Source organism: Brassica oleracea, chromosome C1, assembly GCF_000695525.1.
Source record: "Brassica oleracea var. oleracea cultivar TO1000 chromosome C1, BOL, whole genome shotgun sequence".
In the NCBI taxonomy this organism is placed as follows: Eukaryota; Viridiplantae; Streptophyta; class Magnoliopsida; order Brassicales; family Brassicaceae; genus Brassica; species Brassica oleracea.
In genome coordinates this window covers 36,598,303-36,623,775 of record NC_027748.1, presented here as the reverse complement: position 1 = coordinate 36,623,775, position 25,473 = coordinate 36,598,303, and the positions used below count along the sequence as shown (strand labels likewise).

General features: G+C 34.7%; 2 protein-coding genes, 1 long non-coding RNA gene and 1 pseudogene across 6 annotated transcripts; 3 read left to right on the top strand and 1 right to left on the bottom strand.

Annotated features, from left to right (window-relative positions):
- The first annotated feature begins 787 nt into the window (after positions 1-787).
- LOC106326704 (probable protein phosphatase 2C 41) lies at positions 788-3,078 on the top strand. Its single transcript, XM_013764621.1, has 6 exons — positions 788-967; positions 1,098-1,375; positions 1,576-1,863; positions 2,148-2,268; positions 2,376-2,599; positions 2,694-3,078. Exons 2-6 carry the CDS (start codon positions 1,127-1,129, stop codon positions 2,865-2,867), a joined length of 1,056 nt encoding a protein of 351 aa, XP_013620075.1. The 5' UTR covers positions 788-967; positions 1,098-1,126; the 3' UTR covers positions 2,868-3,078.
- A 2,080-nt stretch (positions 3,079-5,158) lies between these two features.
- Positions 5,159-10,764, top strand: LOC106316203 (topless-related protein 2). The gene is made up of 22 exons (XM_013754074.1): positions 5,159-5,430; positions 5,506-5,799; positions 5,882-6,221; positions 6,315-6,450; positions 6,599-6,850; positions 6,939-7,048; positions 7,123-7,192; positions 7,273-7,343; positions 7,420-7,515; positions 7,598-7,690; positions 7,781-7,908; positions 7,980-8,214; positions 8,297-8,455; positions 8,533-8,631; positions 8,723-8,869; positions 8,951-9,061; positions 9,132-9,308; positions 9,403-9,531; positions 9,618-9,713; positions 9,792-9,974; positions 10,059-10,234; positions 10,314-10,764. The coding sequence occupies exons 1-22, from the start codon at positions 5,351-5,353 to the stop codon at positions 10,537-10,539; spliced, it is 3,408 nt and encodes a 1,135-aa protein (XP_013609528.1). The 5' UTR covers positions 5,159-5,350; the 3' UTR covers positions 10,540-10,764.
- A 4,707-nt stretch (positions 10,765-15,471) lies between these two features.
- Positions 15,472-18,215, top strand: LOC106338829 (annotated as a pseudogene).
- Positions 18,216-21,521: 3,306 nt separating this feature from the next.
- Positions 21,522-25,167, bottom strand: LOC106327608. Of its 4 annotated transcripts, none has more exons than XR_001267490.1 (6): positions 24,864-25,166; positions 24,642-24,783; positions 24,455-24,548; positions 24,289-24,381; positions 24,132-24,204; positions 21,746-22,008 (listed from the first exon to the last, which is right to left on the bottom strand). It is a non-coding gene; the product is annotated as an uncharacterized LOC106327608 (long non-coding RNA). The 4 variants fall into 4 exon arrangements; XR_001267491.1 differs by having other exon boundaries at positions 24,289-24,366; positions 24,864-25,165; XR_001267487.1 differs by lacking the exon at positions 21,746-22,008 and adding an exon at positions 21,522-21,659 and having other exon boundaries at positions 24,289-24,548; positions 24,864-25,167.
- Between the last annotated feature and the right edge of the window lie 306 nt (positions 25,168-25,473).

Here is a 25,473-nt window from a genome sequence, read left to right as displayed (position 1 = left end):
GGTGTTAAAACTTTATTTTATATCGTGATGAAAGTTTTTGATTGGTTATTCACTGTGGTTGTTGTAACGGATTCGAGTCATTTGACCTCAAACTTAGCATCTGTCCATTTGATGATTGCGTTGAAATGACATTTTCGCCTAACACATCCTCAGTACAGGTTATATAGATACATATACCATTTTGAAGTACGAAATACACTATTGGACAGAAAATACATGTTTTATAGATACATATGCATATAATACACCAAATTGAGATACAAATAGTTTTTTTAAAGTAATTTTTTACTTGCCTATCTTATATGTATTTTGGGTTCTACTACAGAAACTCGTGCATCTATAATTCGTTTACGAGTCTAAATACATATATACAACCAGTAAACATAAAACTTGTGTTTTTATAGTAAAATTTATGTTAGCCATGTATATTTTAAATTTATGTTGAATTAGTCTATTCTTAGACTATTTTATCTACACATGTTCATGATTTTATGTCATTGTTATTGGTTTATATATATTTGAGTTTAGACATATATTTTCTTAGTTTTGTATCTCCTTTGAAGTAAATAGGATGTGATGCAATTTTACCATTTAATCTTCTTTTATCAATAAAAATATACATACTAATGTGATGCAATTTTACCATTTAATCTTCTTTTATCAATAAAAATATACATACTTTTTATATACGTTTCCTTAAACTGACCAAATATAACTACTTGTTATATATAGCCTTCAACGATGTATATAAAAAATTGTCGTCAACTTTATGCTTATCATATACGTGTCCTTATCGACATGCAAAAAGAATGTATTGTACAAAATAAAAGGCTTAGAATAGTCGAAGAAGAGAAATAGAAAGATGATGAGTCATAGAGACCATTCACCAGCTTATAAGTAGTAAATCCAGCAACAGGAAAAGTAATCAACCGAGCAACTCCGATCAAGAATCTTCACCGGAGAAAGGGTAATTAATTTGCTAACTAAACCTTCGGCTCTCTTTTTATTTCCTTAATTATGTTTATATATACCTAAGTTCGCATCTCTTAGTATTACTCGGAACAACTGTAACTTATTCAGAAAGTTATTATCTATAGTTATTGTAGGATCGTAAGAGCACTTGAGAATGGTGCTTCTGCCTGCTTTCTTGGATGGGTTGGCGAGAAGTGTGTCGATGAAGAAAGGAAAATATATACCAGAAGATGAAAATGGAGGGGGAGAGATCGCAAAATCGTTGATGAAAGATGCCAAGAAGAACTCGACTTTGCTTGGCTCATCAGGCTTTGTTAAGTCAGAAACTTCTAAGAGATTCACCTCTATTTGTTCTAATAGAGGTGAGAAAGGAATCAACCAAGATCGTGCCATTGTTTGGGAGGTAAAGTTTATATAAATATACTATATGTTATGTAATTTTCATTTTATATGTATTATTAGTGGCAGAATTATATGTTTAAATGGAATCATGATCTAATACAATAGGCGTTCTATGAAAAAAATTGGAATCATGATATAGTTAATAAGGTTTATGTATATATGATATAATTGAGAAACTACAACTTGTCTTATAATATATAGGAGTTTGGGTGCCAAGAAGACATAACATTTTGTGGGATGTTCGATGGACATGGACCATGGGGACATGTGATAACCAAAAGAGTCAAAAAGTTATTTCCATCTTCACTGCTTTGCCAATGGCAACTAACTCTTGCATCATTATCATTGTCGCCGGAATGTTTCTCCCCGTTTGATATTTGGAAGCAATCTTGCCTGAAGACATTCTCCCTCATCGATCTTGATCTCAAAATCAATCCTTCCATTGATTCTTACTGCAGCGGCTGCACCGCTCTAACTGCCGTCTTGCAGGTACATATCTTGTAACCAGACACACAAAACTCTTTACTAGATATTATGACCCGTTCTAAGATTAGTAAACTAATTTTTTTTTTATATATTAACTCAAAAAATTTTGAGACCCTAAATTGATGTTTCACTTGGCTATGGTCAGGACCGGTTTTTACTTATGGCCATAGCCAAACTAACAAACAGTATCATTGTCATTTAAGACGTCTACAGTAACCTATTATGAACCATCTTGAAGTTCACGTAGAAAAGTTGCTAAATGTTGAAGTTTGATGTTGCTTTTGAAGGGTGATCATCTTGTTGTAGCAAATGCCGGTGACTCACGAGCAGTAATAGCAACGACTTCTGACGACGGAAGTGGTTTAGTACCGGTTCAGCTATCAGTAGACTTTAAACCGAACATTCCTGGTATATCTCCAAAAGCCTTTCCATATTTAACAGTTAAAGTATTCAGATGGAAAGATTCTATACAACTGGAATTAACAATTGGTATGTTTTAATTACCGGTTAAACAGAGGAAGCAGAACGGATAAAACAATCAGATGGACGACTGTTTTGCCTAGATGATGAACCGGGAGTGTACCGGGTAGGCATGCCAAATGGAAGATCACTCGGTTTAGCTGTCTCAAGAGCGTTTGGAGACTACTGTCTTAAAGACTTTGGTTTAGTCTCTGTACCGGAAGTGACATACCGAAAGATAACCGATAAGGACCAGTTCCTCATCTTGGCCACTGATGGGGTAACATATCAAATATTTATTTTAACTTTTGAATCAAATCAGGATATAGACACACATATATAACTTACATTATCATGTATGTATGTGTATGAAGATGTGGGATGTGATGACAAATGATGAGGCAGTGGAGATAGTAAGAGGAGTCAAAGAGAGAAGAAAGAGTGCAAAGAGATTGGTGGAGAGAGCTATGATGCTTTGGCGTAGGAAGAGAAGAAGCATCGCCATGGATGATATCTCTGCTCTTTGTCTCTTCTTTCATCCGTCTTAGTTTCACTCTTCTTTAACCTCTAGTACATATATCAATGTATTTTAAGCTTCGACAACAAAAATGTCATATATATACACACATTTACATAGAAGATGTTGTGAAGACGGTTGTTAAGATTAGAAACGAGTTATTAAGAGTTTCATCATGTTTTTGTAAATTGGTGTGTAATGTACATTGTGCTTCTTGAGTAACGTTGAAATGGCAAGCTGAATCAGTGGAGGACATGCTTGGCTCTTAACTAGGATTAGAAACATAAAATCAGCTTAAACATTACAGATGCACATTTCAAGGACTTGCTTGCTTGCAAGATGTCTTTCTCTCTGTTTACACTCATCAGTGAGATACTGCGTAAGCCTCTTTTCCAAATTTGTAAAGTTCATATGTTTGTTTCTTTAACAAGTCTTCTTATCAACCTTGATTTATTTAAGGAACATATATGGTATGAAACTGATTTCTTGTTTTTCGACGTGCAAGAGAGAAACTTGCTTCATGTATAATACTAACTACTCTTCTCTTTTTGGCTAATTATGCAATGCAAAGAAGGGAAAACGTCCAACAAGATGTATCTGTTGAATATATGAGCACACAAAGTTGGCCCTAATAATTTTTGCTGGTTCTCCACCAACCACTTCCAATGATATAAGCCAGTATGTGGCCAATGGGGATAACCAAACTGTTACCAAAAGCAACAACAAGCTTTTCCTTTTTTTGTTGATAAGTAACAACCTTATTCTTTTCGTCAATGAAGAAACTACTAGCGCCAATCTTAAATTGAAAACAAATGATTGGTCTCATATCAACAGCTAAGAACAACTGTTACACAACACCTCTTTAGGTTCCATTTTCGTAGTAACCCGAACCTACATCCTCAATGTTTCCTTGCGCTGAAATAACACAGCGAGCTGCTCCTCTGTAACATTAGAGAAAGTCACAACACCTTCCTTAGGGTAAGAGTGAAAAGGCAGAGGCAGACGCAGACCAAATCTCTCTGTTGTAGAATCAAAACATACTAGACGTATCACATGACTTGTAAAGAACCTCTTGGACGTGCCACATGACTTGTAAAGAACTTCTTGGTTTGATCCATCTTGTTTGCCCGCAATAAGGGTTCCAAATCGCAGGTTTAGGCTTGTTTGTTTTTTCTTCTCCATTGATGATGCATAACAATAAACCATCGCAACGAAAGATGTGATGTTCATCAAGTCTGATCAAAATCGTTTAGGCTAATGAGTTTACCTTTACGCTTTATATATGAGTCAACTATGTCATCATCTTCGTGAATTCCGTAGAGATTGACACTCATTAAATAAACTTTAAAATTCATCATCAAGACCACTAGAAACACCCTTTCCTTTGCTGATATTGCTTTCATGCTTTGCCAATAAGCTTTCTCTTTCTAAAGTTCTCTTTGGATAAAGCATTCTAGTTTTTGCAAGTAGATCTCACTGTCTTTAGAGATATCAAATGGACCCTAGAGAGCACATCCTCCAAAAGACATCTTGGAAGATTGGAGATCATTGAAGGATGCATGTTGTAGAGCGTCAAAATCTATTTTTGTTTCTAGTGGCATAACCTAAGATGTGCATGAAGTTAATTCCCTTTATAATCTCTTAATCAAGATGGTGGTTTTGGGAAATAAATTAATAAAGATCTCATTAGACTCATTTAATAAATAAGTCTGAAAAATATAATTTGTGTTTATGAAAAACTGTGTTGAACTGAATCAACTCACCGCTTAATAGCGACTTTATCATATGATCATTTGCCTCGAGTTTAGGCTAATGAGTTTACCTTTTCACTTTATATATGATCCAACATTGGCTATGGAGACTGATGCTTCACTAGATAATGTTTAATATAATTTGTGGAATCAGACTCGATTTGGTAGAGCAGCCATTAGCTGTAGCTTTCAACTAAGCGGTGGCCACGTCATTCCACCTGACAAGGTAACAACATGTGGCGGACGCCAGTGAGCTCTGCTCAATCCACTTCAATTCTATTTATCGAATCCGCAAGTAAAAGGGTAATAATCCCCTACGTTACATCCCACACCTTACTCATGCATTTTAACCGGACACGTGTCGTAATAAGAGAGAGAGAGCATGGATCCCACTTCTGCTTCCCGTCCTGGGCTGAACCGCATCAGATCAGAACCCAAACAAAAGGAATCAGACACAAACGAGGTTATCAACAGCAAGATCGCTTATCAAAGATAAGCGAAACAACTTATCAAAACTATACAGTCTGTAAGACAAAACCACATCGAAGAAAGTGGAGAACAAGTCGTGCTTTCTTCTTTTTCTTTAAAAAAAAGGAAAAAAAAAAAATATAAAATTGAATTTTCAATCTCTGTTTCCGGGTCAGCCTTTATCTTCTTTCTCGTTGTTGCGACGCGAGGAGGAGGTAGAAACCCTAGAAAACCACATTCCCTAAATAGATTCGATCAACCTTTGACCACCCACCAGATCTTGCAAGGGGAAAAAATGTCGTCTCTGAGCAGAGAGTTAGTGTTCTTGATCCTTCAGTTCTTAGACGAAGAGAAGTTCAAAGAATCTGTTCACAAGTAAGTTCTTTATCTGAGGCTAGATTTGTGTCTGAATAGTTTTGTAATTTTGGTTTGATGTTTGTGTTGTTAAAGGCTAGAGCAGGAATCTGGGTTCTACTTTAATATAAAGTACTTTGAAGAGAAAGCTCTTGCCGGTGAATGGGACGAAGTGGAGAAGTATCTTTCGGGGTTTACCAAGGTTGATGATAATCGTTACTCTATGAAGATTTTCTTTGAGATCAGGAAGCAGAAGTATCTCGAAGCTCTAGATCGGAATGATAGAGCCAAAGCTGTTGAGATATTAGCTAAGGACTTGAAAGTCTTTGCCACGTTTAACGAGGAGCTATACAAGGAGATTACTCAGCTTCTGACTCTTGAGAATTTTAGGTAGTTTTTTTTCTTGATTGTAATTGGACTAAAGGTAGAGACTTTAGTGTTGAAGAGTATGTTTTTTTTTTTTTAATTACAGGGAAAATGAGCAGTTGTCTAAATATGGTGATACAAGATCAGCAAGGAGTATAATGTATACTGAGTTGAAGAAGCTTATTGAGGCGAATCCTCTGTTTAGAGAGAAGCTAGCCTTCCCTAGCTTCAAGGCTTCTCGCCTGAGGACTTTGATTAACCAAAGCTTGAATTGGCAGCACCAGCTATGTAAGAATCCGAGGCCTAATCCTGACATCAAAACATTGTTCTTGGATCACTCTTGCAATGCGGCAAACGGTGGTGCTCGTGCAATCACTCCTGTGAATCTCCCTGTTGCTGCTGTTGCTAGACCTTCTAACTTTGTTCCTCTTGGAGTACATGGTGGAGTAGGAACTTCTTTCTACCTGTTCTGTTTTTTTTTTTAACTTTATGTTTTAGATTTAGAGAGCTGATGAAAACTGTTAATTACCTTTGTGCAGCCTTTTCAAGCTAGTGCTGCTCCGGCTCCTAATCCCAATGCTTTAGCTGGATGGATGGCTAACCCACACCCTTCTTCTTCTGTTCCTTCTGGTGTTGTCTCTGCTTCCCCGTTTCAGCTTCAGCAGCCAAATCAAGGTAGGTTTCATGTAACAAACTGTTTTGGTATTGAAACACTTGTGTGTGTGTTTAGTGGACTCTTATCTTTGGTCTTTCATGAGTTGTTAATGTCTTTGATCTTAAGACCTGAACTTATTTAACCAATTGATGTGTTTTGTCCCAACAGTTAATGTGCTTAAGCATCCCCGGGCACCGTCAAACTCACTAGGACTGATGGATTATCAGAACGCTGACCACGAGCAACTCATGAAACGCTTACGGTCTGCACAAACCAGCAACGAGGTCACATATCCTGCTCATCCTCCTCATCCCTCTGCCTCACTTGATGACCTTCCTAGAAATGTTGTGAGCACAATGCGCCAAGGGTCGGTGGTGATGAGCATGGATTTTCACCCTGCGCATCACACTTTGCTCGCTGGTTAGTCTTCTACTTGCTACTACCATGAGGAAGCTTAGTAGAGTTTGAGAGCTTTTTTTTATTTGACTCTTGTCTGTTACCTTTTTAGTTGGTTGTTCAAGCGGCGAAGTCAGCTTGTGGGAAGTTGGATCCAAAGAGAAGATTGTAACACAGCCTTTTAAGATTTGGAACATGGCCGCCTGCACTGGAATCTTCCAGGTTTGGTCTTGCTTCCTATGTTATCTTCTGTCCTGTGAGATGAATTTGTTTACTATTTTAGTGTTTCTTCACAGGGTACTATTGTCAAAGAACCATCGATATCTGTCACTCGTGTAGCTTGGAGCCCTGATGGAAATTTGATTGGTATGTTATATGGACATTGTTCTCATTACAACTTGGTCCAAGAACAAAGTATTGAATTGTGTATCATTTTCTGTGTACAGGAGTTTCATTTACTAAACATTTGATCCATGTATATGCCTACCAAGGCTCGGAACTACGCCAACACCTTGAGGTATGTGTAATCTACTTTTATTGAACTTATTGGTACATGCACCAAACTTAATCAGCTGTTTATCTCTGTGCATTAGATTGATGCTCATGTAGGCTGTGTAAATGACTTGGCGTTCGCCCACCCAAACAAGCAAATGTGTGTTGTGACTTGTGGAGATGACAAATTGATTAAGGTATGTGAGGACATTGGGAGTATAATATTCTAACATCTCTTTATCTCTCTGTTCCCTTATTAGTTTGTATGAGTTTTTTTAGGTGTGGGATCTGAGTGGTAAGAAGCTTTATACCTTTGAAGGCCATGATGCACAGGTTTATTCCATTTGCCCTCACCAGAAAGAGAATATTCAGGTAGAGAAGCAAGCATCTCTTGTTTATAAAGATCCTAAACTTTCATTTTCATGTAATTTATAATTTTTCTCTTTTTTTTTTACTATGCAGTTTATATTCTCAACAGCTCTTGATGGTAAGATCAAGGCTTGGCTCTATGATAACGTTGGTTCTCGAGTTGATTACGACGCGCCAGGACAGTGGTGTACAACGATGCTATACAGTGCTGATGGGAGCAGGTACATATATACTTCTTATTTGAATGTAATAGTTGAGATAAGTGAACATTATGTTGTGGATGATTTTTCAGGTTATTTTCTTGTGGAACGAGCAAAGAGGGAGACTCTTTCCTTGTGGAGTGGAATGAGAGTGAAGGTGCCCTCAAGAGGACATATCAAGGCTTCAGGAAGAAATCTAATGGAGTTGTCCAGTTTGATACCACTCGTAACCGTTACTTGGCTGTTGGTGAAGACAATCAAGTCAAATTCTGGGACATGGACAATACAAATCTCTTGACAACTGTTGACGCTGAAGGAGGACTTCCTGTATGAAAACTCTTGCTTCAAACTCTTTTGTCTTTCTTGAACCATGTTGTGTTACTGATGGTGTGTACCATGTTGATACCAGAATCTTCCTCGTTTGAGGTTCAACAAGGAAGGGAACCTTCTTGCGGTGACTACAGCGGATAATGGATTCAAGATCCTTGCAAATGCTGATGGTCTTAGAACGTTGAGAGCTTATGAAGCTCGGTCTTATGAAGCATCTAAAGCATCCATTGATATGAAGGTTTGTTATAACGCCCTTGTAATGAGCCTTTTTGTACAGTCTTTTTTAACTGGAGTGTTAATGCTGGTGCTTTTCAGGTATCAACTTCCGCAATGGTTTCAAGCATGAGTCCAGCAGCTGTTGGTAAAGTTGAACACATGGACACAGACTCTCCTGCTAGGCCAACTCCAATTCATGTATGATTTAAGAGGATCTTTGTGTTTTTTTTTTTCTATGTAGTTCAGAGTTTGTTGATGTCTTCTAACTTTAATGTTATGACATATGTAGAATGGAATTGAGGCAATGTCAAGAACTATGGAGAAGCCAAGACACTTGGAATCTGTTGATAAGAAACCCTTGGAGTTAACAGAGATTGTTGATCCTACTCAGTGCAGACAAGTGACCATGCCAGATAGCAAGGATTCTGTCAGCAAGGTTTGTTGTTGTCTAAAGTTTTCATGTTCATTTAAGACATATCTTGGAACTAATCTTTTACTGATATGTCAACTCTAAAAGGTTGCTCGGCTTCTTTATACAAACTCTGGTGTTGGCGTCCTTGCTCTGGGAGCAAATGGTGTCCAAAGACTATGGAAGTGGAGCCGCAATGAGCAGAATCCAACAGGGAAGGTGAGACAGCTAAACCTTTCAACTTGTACATCCTTTCTAGTTGCTTAATGTGTGCTTTCTATGTTTGAAGGCAACGGCAAGTGTAACACCACAGCATTGGCAGCCAAACAGTGGTCTCCTAATGGCAAACGATGTTCCTGAGAATCCTGAAACAGCTGTGCCATGTATAGCGCTTTCTAAGAATGACTCTTATGTAATGTCAGCTTGTGGTGGAAAGGTTTCCTTATTCAATATGATGACTTTCAAAGTAAGCAGCTCTAATCCAACTTACTTTGGAGGGACATGTTTGTATCTATGTATGTATGTGAGATAAATGACATCATTTTCACTTTTGTTTACAGGTGATGACGACTTTCATGCCACCACCACCAGCTTCAACATTCCTGGCGTTTCATCCTCAAGATAATAACATTATTGCAATTGGAATGGAAGACTCTAGTATCCATATTTACAATGTCAGGGTAGATGAGGTAATAATACTAAACTCTTGGTGTGTTTAAAATGTTTCACCTCTTTTATGAAATATGTAATGTAATATCTCTTTTTATTCTTATAGGTGAAAACAAAGTTGAAAGGTCACCAGAAGCATATAACTGGTCTTGCTTTCTCCACTGCACTCAATACACTTGTCTCTTCTGGTGCTGATGCTCAGGTAACGCAAGATTTATTGGCTATTGAAGCTTACACACACACATGTTCGGTTTTAAACTTTGTTTTTTTTTTATTACAGCTATTCTTCTGGACCGCTGACTCATGGGAGAAGAAGAAATCTTCAGTGATTCAACTACCCCCTGGTAAAGCACCAGTGGGAGACACAAGAGTCCAGTTCCATAACGACCAAATCCATTTATTGGTTTCACATGAGACGCAGCTTGCTATTTATGATGCTTCAAAGATGGAATGTATACATAAGGTAAAACCAATAAGCCTTTCATTTTAATGATTTAACAAAAGAAACCTTAGTTTCTCATACATCTTTATTTACATTCTTGTGCAGTGGGTGCCACAAGAAGCTCTCTCTTCCCCCATTACCTCTGCATCTTACTCATGCAACAGCCAGCTGGTTTACGCGTCATTCACTGATGGAAACATTGCAGTCTTTGATGCTGAATCCTTGAGACTCAGATGTCGCATTGCTCCATCTGCTTACATGCCTCAACCAACACCCAACAGGTACACCTACCTATGCTTTGTTATAATTTTTAAATTTACATTTCTTAAACCTATTGTGTTTTGTTTTTGTCTGTGATAGTGCACCAATCATTCCACAAGTGATCACAGCTCATCCACAAGAACCGAACCAACTAGCCGTTGGACTCTCTGATGGTTCAGTTAAAGTGATTGAGCCGTCAGAAGCTTCTAGAAGATGGGGCGTAGGGGTCGCAGTTACTGCAGATAAAGCAGGAGCCGAGAATGGACGGCCATCGAGTTCCTCTGCAGCTAATAACTCAAGTTCAGATCATCAGATTCAAAGGTGAAAAATAGTTGCTGTCAGTTAAAGTTAGTTGACCGTTTATTTTGGCTTTGGATTGTAAAGTTGTGATAGCTTGTCCTGTTTTTTTTGTAAATGGGATTTTTAAATCTTATCAAGTAGGATTATTAATAACCGTTTATTTTGTATTTGTCGACGTTTTAACATTTAAAAGGTTTACTCTTGAATGTAGGTTTTGATATAATGAGTATTCATATCAATTTTCATTGAATATGAATATAGTAGTGACTTTTGGACGGATATAAATATTCATATAATATATAATTTATAATAGTTACTTAATATGTTTTCTTAAGTTTTAAATCATTTTGCAATTAGTATGTATGCAAAACAAATAGAAGATTTTTTAAATAAACATTTGATTTTGATTGCCGTCTGTCCCTTCAGTCCCTTAGCGCCTTAGTACGGTGAACCAGATGGCCAGGATCGGAACTCGCTGATTAAATATTTTGATCGATTAAATTATTCTTTTGAGTAGATTAGATTGTATTTATTCTTTTCAACTGAACCATAATTTAAGTGATTCTTAATAATTTAAAATCAAATTAATTTTATTAGTTGCATTTAATTTATTTCATTGTCTTGGTTATTAATATACTTTGGTTAAACCATGTATATTTGATATATGTTATTTTGGAATAAAACATGAAAATGTTACTGGTTCAGAGTTGCGGGAATATAACCGATTATATTTTAAAATTTTATGTATGCATATAAAATTGTATGACCGAAGTAAATCTTAATAGTTTGTTAACATATTGTTTTCAGTTATTCATTAATTTTGAATCGTTTATAATTTATATGCATAATAAATAAATAGAATATTATTCTAAGTAATAATATGGCGTTGCTTTAATAAGGCTTCTGATTTTGAATATTGGAATCATGATTGTTTTACCTTACCCATTTTTGAGTAATGAGTTGCATATATTCATCTAACATGAACCATGCCTATTTTCTAATTAGGTTAAAAACCAAATAGTTTTTTGGTGTATTTATTTTGGTTTCAAATTTTGATTTGAAATTTTTTTTTTTAAAAGATAAATACCTAAAAATATTTTTATGCAGCTATGTTTTGTGTGTAAAAATATATATAATTTAAAATTTAAATTATTTCCTTTTTGTTAACAGAAAAATATTTCTTTTTATTTATGTTGTATTAAAAATATGAAGAAAAGAAAGCTAAAATTCGTAATATACATAAAATCTCTCTCTCTCTCTCTATATATATATATATCCTTTTATTATTTGTGTAGATTTTTTCAAATGACAAATATAATTAAAAAATTTTAAAAATTAGAAACATAACTAGTAATCTATTAAGCAAAAATAAAAATGAAATAATTTTAGTAAAGACAATAATATATATTTTATAATTCATTAAGGTTAATTTCGTAATTAACCAGTATAAGCATTAACATGAGAAAAATACATATAAAAATAACTTCTTCAATATTATTATAAAAAATTTGAAACTATATTAGTAAACCAGACAACCACTTGTGTCTAGACAGTACAACTAAAACGAATTAATAATAATTATCTATATTTAAATTATCAATTAATAATAATAATAATTTTATTTTATTTTATTTGGTTTAGTATATTTTACATCGTATTTGTTTCATGATATTTTTATCATATAAATTTATTTATCTTCTTAATTTTGTTATATTTTGACAATATTCTGATTTTGTTTTGTTCATGTTTTTATCAAGTATTTTCTTGATTAATATTGTATTTTTTACATTTGTTATATTGATATATCTCCTATAATTTTACATCTACATTGTACATATTTCAGTTAACATATATGAATGAATGATAAAAAAATGTTCACAATCACCTATAAAATTTAAAATCTTTTCTCAAAAAATGTTACTTGATCCCGTATGGCGCGATTCTTCTGCTCTGTTACCGGTATTACGGTACGGTTCTACTAACTCCATTTTTCAAAATATAGTTTGATGCAACTAACTAAAACGAATTATGAGATCGAGAGTGATGAGTAAGTCTAGTGGGTATGCATGCGCGGACACTATTTATATTGTCAAATATAAGTTTTGCCGTACTTAAATTTGATAAATTGTTGACAAATTCATGAAAGATGGCCACAAGAAGATTCGAGAAAACTATTTATATTCAACAAGATAATGCACGGACACACGTTGATCCCAGAGACAAATATTTTCGAGCAGTTGCTTCTCAACATGGTTTTGATATTCGTTTAATGTGTCATCCACCGAATTCACCGAACTTGAATATTCTCGACCTTGGATTTTTTTAACGCCATTCAAACACTACAACATGAAGTGTGTCCGAAGACTACAGAAGAACTTATTTCTGCAGTAGAAAACTCATTTGATGAGTACTCCTCAAAGCATGTGAACAGGATATTTTTGACTTTGCAATCATGTATGCAGGAAATTATGAAGGTCCAAGGTTCAAATAACTACAAAATTTCACATTTGAAGAAAGTCATCATGGAAAAGGAAGGTAATCTACCGTCACGGATGAGTTGTGATCGTCTTTTAGTTCGTGATATAATGAATTATCTAGCTACTTGAGTTCTTTTATTTATCACGTTTTCCATGTTGCATACTCTTATTTATAAAGTCATGACAACGAACATCATAAAAGGTTTCTTCCATGTTACATAATCTTATTTTTTACGTCATGAAAACAAACATCATTAAAACTTTCTAGAAAAAAATAATAATAAACAAAGGTCTCAGAGACTTAAATGAGAAAAAGGAACATTACTTAGGAAAATACTTCGGCAAAACAAAATTCATCAGCTCCATCACATTAGCCTATATCTTCTTGAGTTGTGTATGATTTGATCTTGTAAACATCTCTTGACTCACCTTTGAAAGTTTCTTCTTCTAGTTTCATTTTTGATTTCACCTCTTCCTTTTCTTTTTGTTTCATTTTTTTTTTGCATCTTCTTCTGTTTTCTCTTTGTGCTTCTGACAAAAAGAAATTTAAAAATAATAAGAAATTGATATGGAATTTAACGGTACCAAAAATATTTGTCTTTCCCCAAAAAGAATTTAAGTAACTCATCGTAAATATCAAATGAAAATTAAATGAGATAATTTTTATATAAAAAAAAGACATTAACGATATTACACAAAATCTTTCTTTGTGAAATAAATAAAAGATCCAAAACATCTTATTTTCCGAAACTAAGGTAGTATAATGTTTTGCAGGTTGGAATAGTTGATACTAATGGTAGGCTACTTGGCACTTGGAGTGCTCCAATTGTAGCAATGTGGGATATAGAAAACTGTATGGTCTCATTTGGTTGCCGCCCAACCATGGATAGTGACTGAATCGTAGGTTCACTATGGCAGAAAGACTACAGAGGAACGGTGGAAATAACACTGATGAAAAAAGCGACTGAGAGTCTTAGACGTAGAATAAAACTGTGGATGAATGTTACTCGGGCTCCAGGAAACCTCCTTCTTATCAGTGGCGGCGGAGGCTTTGCTTTGACCCTCATGGACTTGGAGAAATTTTTTCACAATGCCATACTTACCTATAATGAGGCTATATTTTAGATTTGCTGAATTATGATGGAGGCTTTGCTACTATTATTGCTTGTTGTCTCATCTCGATTATTTTCCTCAATTCCAACATTTTTTGGTAACAGTGAATGCCAACAAATTTAGAAGAAACAAACAAAAAAAATTATTTAGAAATAGTGAGTTAAACCTCATGTAAACATAAGTGGTCATATCTACTTGTTAATTCACATTTGATGTTATTATTCTACATTTTAGAGTTTTTATTTATTTATTTATTACTACAACCTTTTATCAATTTGTTAAAAGGCTATCTAATTCTAATTATAGCGAACTCTTATTTATAATTTCTGCACAAATGAATAATTAAATTTCTATAGAAAATTACTAGAGTATAGGCTACGTCAGTAGTATAACTTAGATCCATATTCAAGACGGAGTCAGTTTTTTGATGCTTTAGAAGGATGGCTAGCTTATTCCACTATTGGAGCCATATGATTGAAAGATTAAAACATATTTAATTTATTATCAAATAATGATAAATTTTCTTCGCTAAAGTGTTTTGAGATTATATTTTTTTGTTGGATCTACATCATGCGAGAATTTTGCTGCTAAAAGTCATTAAAAGTAGCTATAAAGATCTAACTATAATTTGAACTAAGTACTTAGTAAAGAACTAGTTCGAGCTTGGAGATGATTAGTTGATAGTTTGGATGTTGACACACATTTTTCTTTTAACTGTGCAGCTGGCTCTATATAACAATTTTCTTCTCAACATTATTTGAAAGCCATAACCTGTGTGATGTTTGTGCACAAAAGATCTATGTGATCTTATCATCCTCTTATTAAAAAGTATATGCTAAAAAAATATCATTTATCAATTTCCTGAATAATTAAAACTCCGCGATAGTTTATGCTTGTACCACCTTTTACCATCTTTTAGTGAAGCTTAATGAATTCATTGTATTCCAGTATACATTTTTTCTTGTTTTGTCTACACCAAGATCATTTCTAATACTCAGAGTAAACTCTTGTGAATCATTTGAGTCTTATGTTTGACTTACTCATATAAGGATGATGTTTTTTAATGCTCAGAAAAATCTATCTCAAGCTTAGCTTCTGTAGCCATTGAGCTCACTTCTAGCATCCATGTCGCAGGGGTTATATTTCTCTTTAATTTCTTGAACTCCATGAATTGCCTGTATTTTCTTAAGAGAATAGTCATGAGGAATATTATTTATCAATGTGATATTCCTAAAAAAAAAAATTAAGAGTCTAACCTGGAAATATTCAATAATCTTGTGGGAGTTTTGGCCTAAAGGACCAGCATAAATCACTTGTGTCCACCTCTCTTCATAAGCAGAAGCTCATCAAAAGCTTCAAAGATATCAATGCTAGGCTGGTGGATTGTGCAGACAACAGTTCTACCTGTGTCAACTGTGTTCCTTACCGTCCTCATCACAATGGCTGCAGCCCTAGAGTCAAGCCCTGAAGTTGGCTCATCCATGAAGATTATGGATGGATTCGCCACTAGTTCTACTGCGATAGTAAGTCTCTTCCTCTGTTCTGTTGATAACACGCTGTGATCCCTGGAAGCCTCACTATCGCAATAACCAGAGATTCCTGCAAAAGTTTCTTGTGGAACGAGTGAAGTGAAGATGGAGACTATTTCCTTGTCGAATGGAATGAGAGTGAAGGTGCCCTGAAGAGGACATATCTAGGCTTTCGGAAGAAATCTAATGGAGTTGTTCAGTTTGATACAACTCGTAATTCTGGGACATGGACAATGCAAATCTCTTGACGACTGTTGACGCTGAAGGAGGACTTCCTGTATGAAAACTCTCCAGTACTCCTTTGGTTTATATACTCTTTTTGTCTTTCTTGACCATGTTGCTTTAACTGATGGTATGTACAGAACCTTCCCCGTTTGAGATTCAACAAGGAAGGGAATCTACTTGCAGTTACTACAGCTGATAATGGATTCAAGATCCTTACAAATGCTGATGGTCTTAGAACCTTAGGAGCATATGAAGTTCTGTCTTATGAAGCATCTAAAGCATTCATTGATATGAAGGTTGGAGTATTAGAAGTCTTCTATTGAAAGAGTCTTTTGTGCAGTTTTTAGCTCGAGTGTCAATGCTTGTGGTTCAGGTACCAACTTCTGCAATGGTTTCAAGCATGAGTCCAGCATCTATTGGTAAAGTTGAACACATGGACACGGACTCTCCTGCTAGGCCTACTCCAGTCCATGTATGATTAAGAGGATCTTTGTTTTGTCTTTTTCTATGTGGTTCAGAGTTTGTTGTCTTCTAACTTTGGTGTTATGACATATGTAGAATGGAATTGAGGCAATGTCAAGAACTATGGAGAAGCCAAGAAACTTGGAATCTATTGATTAGAAACCCTTGGAGTTAACAGAGATTGTTGATCCCACACAATGCAGACAAGTGACCATGCCAGATAGCAAGGACTCTGTTAGCAAGGTTTGTTGTTGTTCTAAGCTTCATGTTCATTAAGACATATCTTGGAAACTAATATTTTACTGATATGTCAACTCTAAAAGGTTGCTCGGCTTCTTTATACAAACTCTGGTGTCGGCGTCCTTGCTCTGGAAGCAAATGGTGTCCAAAGACTATGGAAGTGGAGCCGCAATGAGCAAAACCCAACAGGGAAGGTTAGACATTAAACCTTTCAACTTTTACATCCTTTGTGGTATGTTTCTTAATGTGTGCTTTCTATGTTTGAAGGCAACGGCAAGTGTAACTCCACAGCATTGGCAGCCAAACAGTGGTCTTCTAATGGCAAACGATGTTCCTGAGAATCCTGAAACAGCTGTGCCGTGTATAGCGCTTTCTAAGAATGACTCATATGTCAAGTCAGCCTGTGGTGGAAAGGTTTCTTTATTCAATATGATGACTTTCAAAGTAAGCAGCTCTAATCCAACTTACTTTAAAGGGTCATGTATGTATCTATGTATGTGAGGTAAATATCATTTTCAATTTTGTTGACAGGTAATGACAACTTTCATGCCACCACCACCAGCTTCAACATTCCTGGCGTTTCATCCTCAAGATAATAACATTATTGCAATTGGAATGGAAGACTCTAGTATCCATATTTACAATGTCAGGGTAGATGAGGTAATAATACTAAACTCTTGGTGTGTTTAAAATGTTTCACCTCTTTTATGAAATATGTAATGTAATATCTCTTTTTATTCTTATAGGTGAAAACAAAGTTGAAAGGTCACCAGAAGCATATAACTGGTCTTGCTTTCTCCACTGCACTCAATACACTTGTCTCTTCTGGTGCTGATGCTCAGGTAACGCAAGATTTATTGGCTATTGAAGCTTACACACACACATGTTCGGTTTTAAACTTTGTTTTTTTTTTATTACAGCTATTCTTCTGGACCGCTGACTCATGGGAGAAGAAGAAATCTTCAGTGATTCAACTACCCCCTGGTAAAGCACCAGTGGGAGACACAAGAGTCCAGTTCCATAACGACCAAATCCATTTATTGGTTTCACATGAGACGCAGCTTGCTATTTATGATGCTTCAAAGATGGAATGTATACATAAGGTAAAACCAATAAGCCTTTCATTTAAATGATTTAACAAAAGAAACCTTAGTTTCTCATACATCTTTGTTTACATTCTTGTGCAGTGGGTGCCACAAGAAGCTCTCTCTTCCCCCATTACCTCTGCATCTTACTCATGCAACAGCCAGCTGGTTTACGCGTCATTCACTGATGGAAACATTGCAGTCTTTGATGCTGAATCCTTGAGACTCAGATGTCGCATTGCTCCATCTGCTTACATGCCTCAACCCAACAGGTACCTATCCTTTGTTATAATTTTTAAATTTACATTTCTTTACCAATTGTGTTTTGTTTTTGTCTGTGATAGTGCACCAATCATTCCACAAGTGATCACAGCTCATCCGCAAGAGCCGAACCAGTTAGCCGTTGGACTGGCTGATGGTTCAGTTAAAGTGATTGAGCCGTCAGAAGCATCTAGAAGATGGGGCGTAGGGGTCGCAGTTACTGCAGATAAATCAGGAGCCGAGAATGGACGGCCATCGAGTTCATCAGCAGCTAATAACTCAACTTCAGATCATCAGATTCAAAGGTGAAAAATGGTTGCTGTCAGTTAAAGTTATTGACAGTTTATTTTGGCTTGGGTTGTAAAGTTGTGATAGCTTTGTCCTGTTTTTTGTAAATGGGACTCTTAATTTATATCAAGTAGCGTATTAATAACCGTTTATTTTGTATTTGTGGACGTTATAACATTTAAAAGGTTTTTTTTTTGGTCAACTGAATATTATTAAACCAGAAGTTGAAACAGTTACAAATTCCTAGGCTATAACCCCCAGGAACCCTAAAACCCAATCTTATGATCTCTCATTGCTTGAGTTGCCCATAAGAGAACTTTAAAAGGTTTACTATTGAATTGTAGCTTTTGATATAATGATTAATCATATAAATATTCATTGAACATGAATATAGTAGTGACTTTTGGACGTTTATAAATATTCATAATAGATAATTCATAATAATTATTATTATTTATTCTTAAATTTCAAATAATTTTTCCTTTCATATGTATGAAAAACAAATAGAAAATATGATTTCAATATTGATTCTTAAATTTTAACTAACTTTTTGTTATTATGATTTAAATATGGAAAAATAATAGTAAAATTAAAATTAAATATTATTATATTATTATTTCCATTAAAATTAGTGTGATCACGCAATGTGTGTGATTTATAAATCTTTCTCACTTAGCATACTGGATCTCCATGTAGTTCAAGCCATCAACAGAACTAACCAAAACTCTTTTGACATCATCGTAATTGCCATCATACCACACCCTTCATTCACTCCCACCACAGAGCTTAGGTACCTTCGGAGGAGCCGGGAAGAAGTGGCCACCTAGCTTGTTCTGTTTTTGTAAATGGGTTTCTTAAATTATATCAAGTAGGCTTACGAATAAATTTATTTTGTATTTGTCGATGTTATAATATTTAAAAGTTCTACTCTTGAATGTAGCTTTTGATATATGCCTTTGAATTATCACATAGATTTTCTTTGAATATGAATATATTATGAAACTATATTAGTAGACCAGATAGCCACTTGTGTCTAGACAGTCTAACTCAAACAAATTAATAATTATTATCTATACTTACATTAACCAACTAATAATAATAATTTATTTATTTGGCTTAATCTATTGTGCATGATATATAGAAATATTATATGTTTTCAATTTATTTAGCATCGTAATTTCATTATATTTTGATGATTTTTTGCTTTTCTTTTGATTTCTCCATATTTTTTATCAAATATTGTTTTAGTTAATATTGTTTTTATATATTTGTTATATTAGTTTATCGCTTGTAATTTTACATCTGTATTGTTATATAGTTTAATTAACATATATAACGATGAAGATAATCACAATCACCTATTTAATTTCTGTTAAACTTTTACTATTATAGTTTTGTATCTTCCCCCAAATTAATGTATATACAAAGTTTTGATATATTTATATATTTATAAAAATATTATAGTAAATTTAAAAATGTTTTGATTCGATCCTCTAAAATGCTAGACAACATTGTAGTGTGGTTGAATTCTTCTTCTCTGTTACCGGTATTACCGTATGGTCCTACTAACTCTGTCTTCATTTTGCAAAATAGTTTGATGCAACTAAAACGAATTATGAGAGAGTGACGAATATGTTTAGTGGATATGTTTTTTTTGTAGCATTGTTTAGTGGTTATGCAGAAAATAAAAGATAGTTTTGAGATTTGAATAGTAAAATCTCAAATTTGAAGTTTCATTATTCGAAACCTTAAAATTTGAAAAATCGAAGCTGAGTTGGAATGACAAAAGTTTTAAAATTTGAGGATTTGAGTTGAGTTGGAAATACTATTGCTTTATCATTACTCTACTATTTCACAATGTAAGCAGTTTTATTTAAATGTACTAGTATTAAAAATGTTACTTTTAAAGAGTATCATTTAATATATAAGTTCGACTAATTACAAAAAATTTTATATAATTTAATTAGTCACACAATCCCATACATACAAAAGTTGCATTGGAATATTAAAACTGCTTATATTTTTGAAATATTTTTTTTTCTACAACTATGAACTAATTATATTATGGAACAGAGAAGCATTACTAAACTAATTATATTATGAATTCTTATAACCTAGGTTGCATGGACACGAAAACGAATACGCGGAAGCGTGATTTTTGATTTTTTTTTGCTTTGAAAACGTTATAGAAACGTCTACAAATAAATAAATAAATAAATAAATATATATATATATATATACTCACATATATAACTGATTAACATTTGCATTCATTTTTATTATATTTAATATATCTTAGAATACAAATAAACAAATAACCATTTTATTTAATCTTATGAAAATAAAATAAGTCATTATTAAATATCAAAATCATATAAAAATTTAAAAATAACAAAAAAACCAATACTTAAATATTAAATAGTTTAACTAAAATAAAAATTATAACAACAAGTAAACTCCAAAACAAACAAATATTAACTAGGTATTAACTATTATACAAAAAATAAATTATAATATATTGTAATACATTATACGATCATACAAGCTTAACTACAATACAAATAATTAACTAGATCAAGTAGTAGATAAATAAAATGTTACATAACATTAACTAAATTCATTATATTTACTTTACTTTAAATATTATCTTACAAAGGCTATTTAATATTAAACAAAATTCATAAAAATATTTGTTGTGATTAAATTTTAAATCTAAATATTATACTATCACATATATATAACAATCACACATTAATTGTAAAGTTTTTCTGACTACAAAGAAAATGAGATATTATGCAGATAATTCAATTGTTTATGTAATTCAAATAAAATATATGTAAAATGTATGATAAAATATTAAAATGTATTAACAGTTTACATGCATCAAGCAATTTATATAGTATTTTAAAATACAAATTAATACTTTTCAAAAACTATGAATATGCTTATAAAAATAATTATGACATTTGTAAATAAAAAAAAAAACTAAATAGCTAATAAGAGAGTGTAGTTATAAATAAACATAGCTAAGAAAATCAACAAATCATATCTCAGATAAAAAAAAAGACAAATCAATTAAAATAATTATTCTAAAAGTTATTATAAAACTAAATTATTAATACAGATTCACGTGTAGATCGAGTATAAAATCTAGTTATGTAAATAAATGAGCTAAGTTAGCTTTATTAGTGAGACCATAGCATAGACAATATACTTTAGTATTGTTTTATAAATTGCAACTTTTTTTAACAGAATATATATATATATTTTTTAAATGTGTTAAATTATGTTTTAAAATTATTTAAGGGCCTAAAACTTTTTTTTTGCCCAGGGCCCCAACAAACTATGAGCGGGGCCTGCCTTCAGCTAAGAGGTATGGTCTTTCTTCATATCTACTCTCCATGATTCTCCTCCTATTTTGTATGAAGATGGCTGAAAGACCCTTCAGGGGATATGAATGTTAAGCTGTGAAGGATTACCAAAAAAAAAAATGTTAAGCTGTGATACAGGAAAATGAGAGGATGTGCCACGTCACAGGAACAACGTCATCAAAAATATGAATTATATATAAAGTAGCAGTGTGAAAGATTAGAATGATGAAAAAATATTGTTGAAACTTTCTTTTCTTTTCATTTCTCTTCTGTTACTTTCTCGGAAAATCTCAGTGTGTGAGATCCGTCTCGGATAACATTGTTAGTTAATCGGTGTTTCATGAACATTTGGATTTGTGGTTACTTGTTTCTAATCGAAAATGTAAAGAGAAAGGCCCAATTCCATCTTGGCCCAACTATACTTCTAGCCCAAACAAGATATCCTGCATGAACAAAAGGAAACGTTACGTTAGTCGGCGAAGACTTCAGAAAAGGTAATATGGAATAGGAGTAAAGTCGGTGATCATGATATATATATAGAGGAGGTGATCAAGGTTCCGAGATTATCCGAGAGAGAGAGCAAGGGCAAAGAGAGAGAGAGAGAGAGAGAGATATAACAAGAGATTAAGCAAACAAAGAGTTCGTGGGTTTTGTGTTAATCATTGGCTTGTAATCTCTATTATTGTTCTTAAAGAAACACTTTTCTGGTTTAGTGAATAAAGAGAACTCTTGGTATCTGATTTCATTCTAAGTTTAAGCACTAGGTAAAGGTTTAAAACCTAACAAGTGGTATCAGAGCAATCTAGGTTTGATTGCAAGTGCTAGGAGGAGATATGGAATTAATATCCGGAAAGTTCGAGGTCGAGAGGTTTGATGGAAAAGGTGATTTCGGGTTATGGAAGTACAAGATGCTAATGCAATTGGAGCTTCTAGGGTTAGATTCTACGATTCAGGAAGTTACGGTCACGCCTTCTGAAACAGGCAAGGAGAAAGACGAAGAACTACCTGAGGTCAAAGTAGATCCGTTGAAGGATAAGAAGGCAAAGAATCTAATATGCATGAGCCTAGGAAATTTGGTTCTGCGTAAGGCGATGAAGGAAACAACTGCGTTAGGAGTTTGGAAGGCTTTGGAAAGAGATTACCAAACGAAGACACTTCCTAATAGGATCTACATGAAGCAGAGGTTTGCGAGCTTCAAGATGGATGATCACAAGAGCATCGAGGAAAACCTAGATATTTTTCTTAAGCTAGTTTCAGATCTTGCAAGTCTTAACATCAACATCAGCGATGAAGACCAGGCAATTCAAGTTCTATCTAGCTTGCCCCAGCAATTTGATTCACTAGTTGACACGCTCAAGTACGGGACTGCAAAAGAAACTCTTACCATGAACGACGTGACTAATTCAGCATACTCCAAAAAAGTGGAGTTAAAGGAAAAGGGATTGCTGAATAAATCCAGGTCTGATGCAGAGGGTTTGTACGTGGAGGAATCAAGGGGCAGATCAGATAAAAAAGGTTAGAGGAAAATCTAACGGCAGGGGCAGATCTAAGTCAAGGCAAAAGTTCGATAAAAGCAAAATAAGTTGTTTTATCCGTGGAGAAGGACACTGGAAAAGAGAATGTCCTGAAAGGAGACATAGAGAATCTGCAAATATTGCGACGGAGCCGAAGCAACCCTTAGTGTTAACAGCTAGTGTGCAAGACACTAAGCAAGAATGGATCATGAATTCTGGATGTTCTTATCATAGTACATCAAACAAGGAGGTTATGTTTAATCTCAAGGAGTTCAGTGGTGGTTCAGTGTTAATGGCTAATAACACTCAATGTGACATAAAAGGAATTGGGAAAATAAAGATTCAAAATTCAGATGGCTCTGAAGTGATACTCACGGGTGTAAGATACATACCAGGGGTGAGTAGGAATCTAATTTCCTATGGGATGCTAGAAAAATCAGGTTGTAAGTATAAAGGAAGCAATTTCATGGTGCACTTCTACAAAGATAACAAGAAGGTGATATCAGGAAAATATCACGATGGAGTTTATTATCTACAAGGCACAATTGCTAAGAGTAAGAAGAACATGCGGAGAGTGGAGAAAGAAATCAGAAAGAAGAAATCAAAGAATATGACGTTTTCTACAAGACTGATTCAGGGACCTACTCCATTCGGTTTTGAAACAAAAGACTCATCAGCTCAAGGTGGAGACTCTTTCTTGACAGAAAAAACAGAAGAGATTGAGTCTAAGGCGAGCAATGAAGAAACTAGGACAGAATTTTCAAAGGATGAATTATTGTTTGCAAAAGAAGAAAGGCATAAAGATGGTGATCTTTTAGCCTATGTTTTAGCTGCACCGGAAAAGCTTGATACAGAAGAACCTAAAGCCTATGAGGAGGATTGGAAGAAGGCTGGAACAGAGGAGAACGTGGACATGGAACGTAGGAATGAAGCTGAAGGAAAAGTTTCAAAAATATTGGAAGATGGTATCTTCGGAGATAGAGTCAAAGAGAACGCAACACTATCTAAGGTCCATACCAGTAAACAAGATGAGTTACAATGTAAAGCAGTACCTGGACAGAAGCTTCAGGTTCGCTGCGATTCTGCCTAAGAAGGAAGACGCTCCAGGTAACTCCATTATCAACGCTGTCTCAAGCTCGCAGAGACAGAGGATGAGTTTAACATCCCAAGCATCAACTTAAACAGGTAAAGAGAAGTGAATAAATTTACCAAGAAGTTGAACGGAAACGGGATCATGGGTTTGTCGGAGTAACGGAGGAGCCTCCAAAGGGTCACCTAAGAGAACGTCTTAAAGACGAGTATCTAGGTTGGCCAAAGAAGAAACAGATCACAGGACATCAGAAACGTCGTTTTAAACAGCAGAGAATGTCTTTACCGAGAAGCTGGAGGGAGAGGAGTTTGAACGAAGGGTAGAAACAGATCACGGGAAACACATGAACAAGATATGCCGGTTGAAGAATCACATCTCACTGTCAATTACAAAAGGAGATTAAGTCTATACGATTTCAAAGGATATAGATAAGAGGTCTCCAAGCAAACTCAAATCATCAGAGAAAGCTTACCAGAGGGATGCAGTAATCCGAGAAGGTTGAGCGATGGATCGACCACCTGAAACATTCAAAAACGAGCTGGAGAATTTGGGTAGTAGAATTGATCTCTGGAATCAAGGCGAGAAAGGTTGAAGACGGAGTAGCGGCGTACGAGCTACATGAGTCATGGATTCATTGATGAGACGTCATCACTATCTTAAGGATTCTAAGTTAAAAGGAGATGAGAAAGAATACCCGTTCTGGTTTAATCTTCGAGATGGACAAACGGCAAAGACAAAGAGAAGGAGTAGTGAGTGATTCAGCGGCGAAGCAACTCGGCGAAGTTGTCATCAGAATTACTTGTGTTTCAGGTCGATCGTGAACTGTTTGGTCTTCAAAGAGAGTAGGCGATTAGAATACTCATAGGTTGTTCTATGGTTGAGAAACTCGGCAAAGTGTTCACTGGCTCAGATCAATTTTCTGATCACAGAGGAAGGAGAGGAACGCGACGTCGATATCATCAAAGGTGGTGATTAGAAGAGGTAGCAATGTGGGCCTTAGGTGGAGATTGTAAAGAGAAAGGCCCAATTCCATCTTGGCCCAACTATACTTCTAGCCCAAACAAGATATCCTGCATGAACAAAAGGAAACGTTACGTTAGTCGGCGAAGACTTTACAAAAGGTAATACGGAATAGGAGTAAAGTCGGTGATCATGTTATATATATAGAGGAGGTGATCAAGGTTCCGAGATTATCCGAGAGAGAGCAAGGGCAAAGAGAGAGAGATATATAACAAGAGATTAACCAAACAAAGAGTTCGTGGGTTTTGTGTTAATCATTGGCTTGTAATCTCTATTATTGTTCT

Excerpts from the sequence above, each read along its gene's own strand:
- LOC106316203 (XM_013754074.1), top strand. The coding sequence starts at position 5,351 with ATGTCGTCTCTGAGCAGAGAGTTAGTGTTCTTGATCCTTCAGTTCTTA. Across the intron at positions 8,456-8,532 it reads AAGCATCCATTGATATGAAG|GTATCAACTTCCGCAATGGT; the intron begins GTTTGTTATAAC and ends GGTGCTTTTCAG. Across the intron at positions 8,632-8,722 it reads CTAGGCCAACTCCAATTCAT|AATGGAATTGAGGCAATGTC; the intron begins GTATGATTTAAG and ends TGACATATGTAG.
- LOC106326704 (XM_013764621.1), top strand. The coding sequence starts at position 1,127 with ATGGTGCTTCTGCCTGCTTTCTTGGATGGGTTGGCGAGAAGTGTGTCG. Across the intron at positions 1,376-1,575 it reads ATCGTGCCATTGTTTGGGAG|GAGTTTGGGTGCCAAGAAGA; the intron begins GTAAAGTTTATA and ends TATAATATATAG. Across the intron at positions 2,600-2,693 it reads TCATCTTGGCCACTGATGGG|ATGTGGGATGTGATGACAAA; the intron begins GTAACATATCAA and ends ATGTGTATGAAG.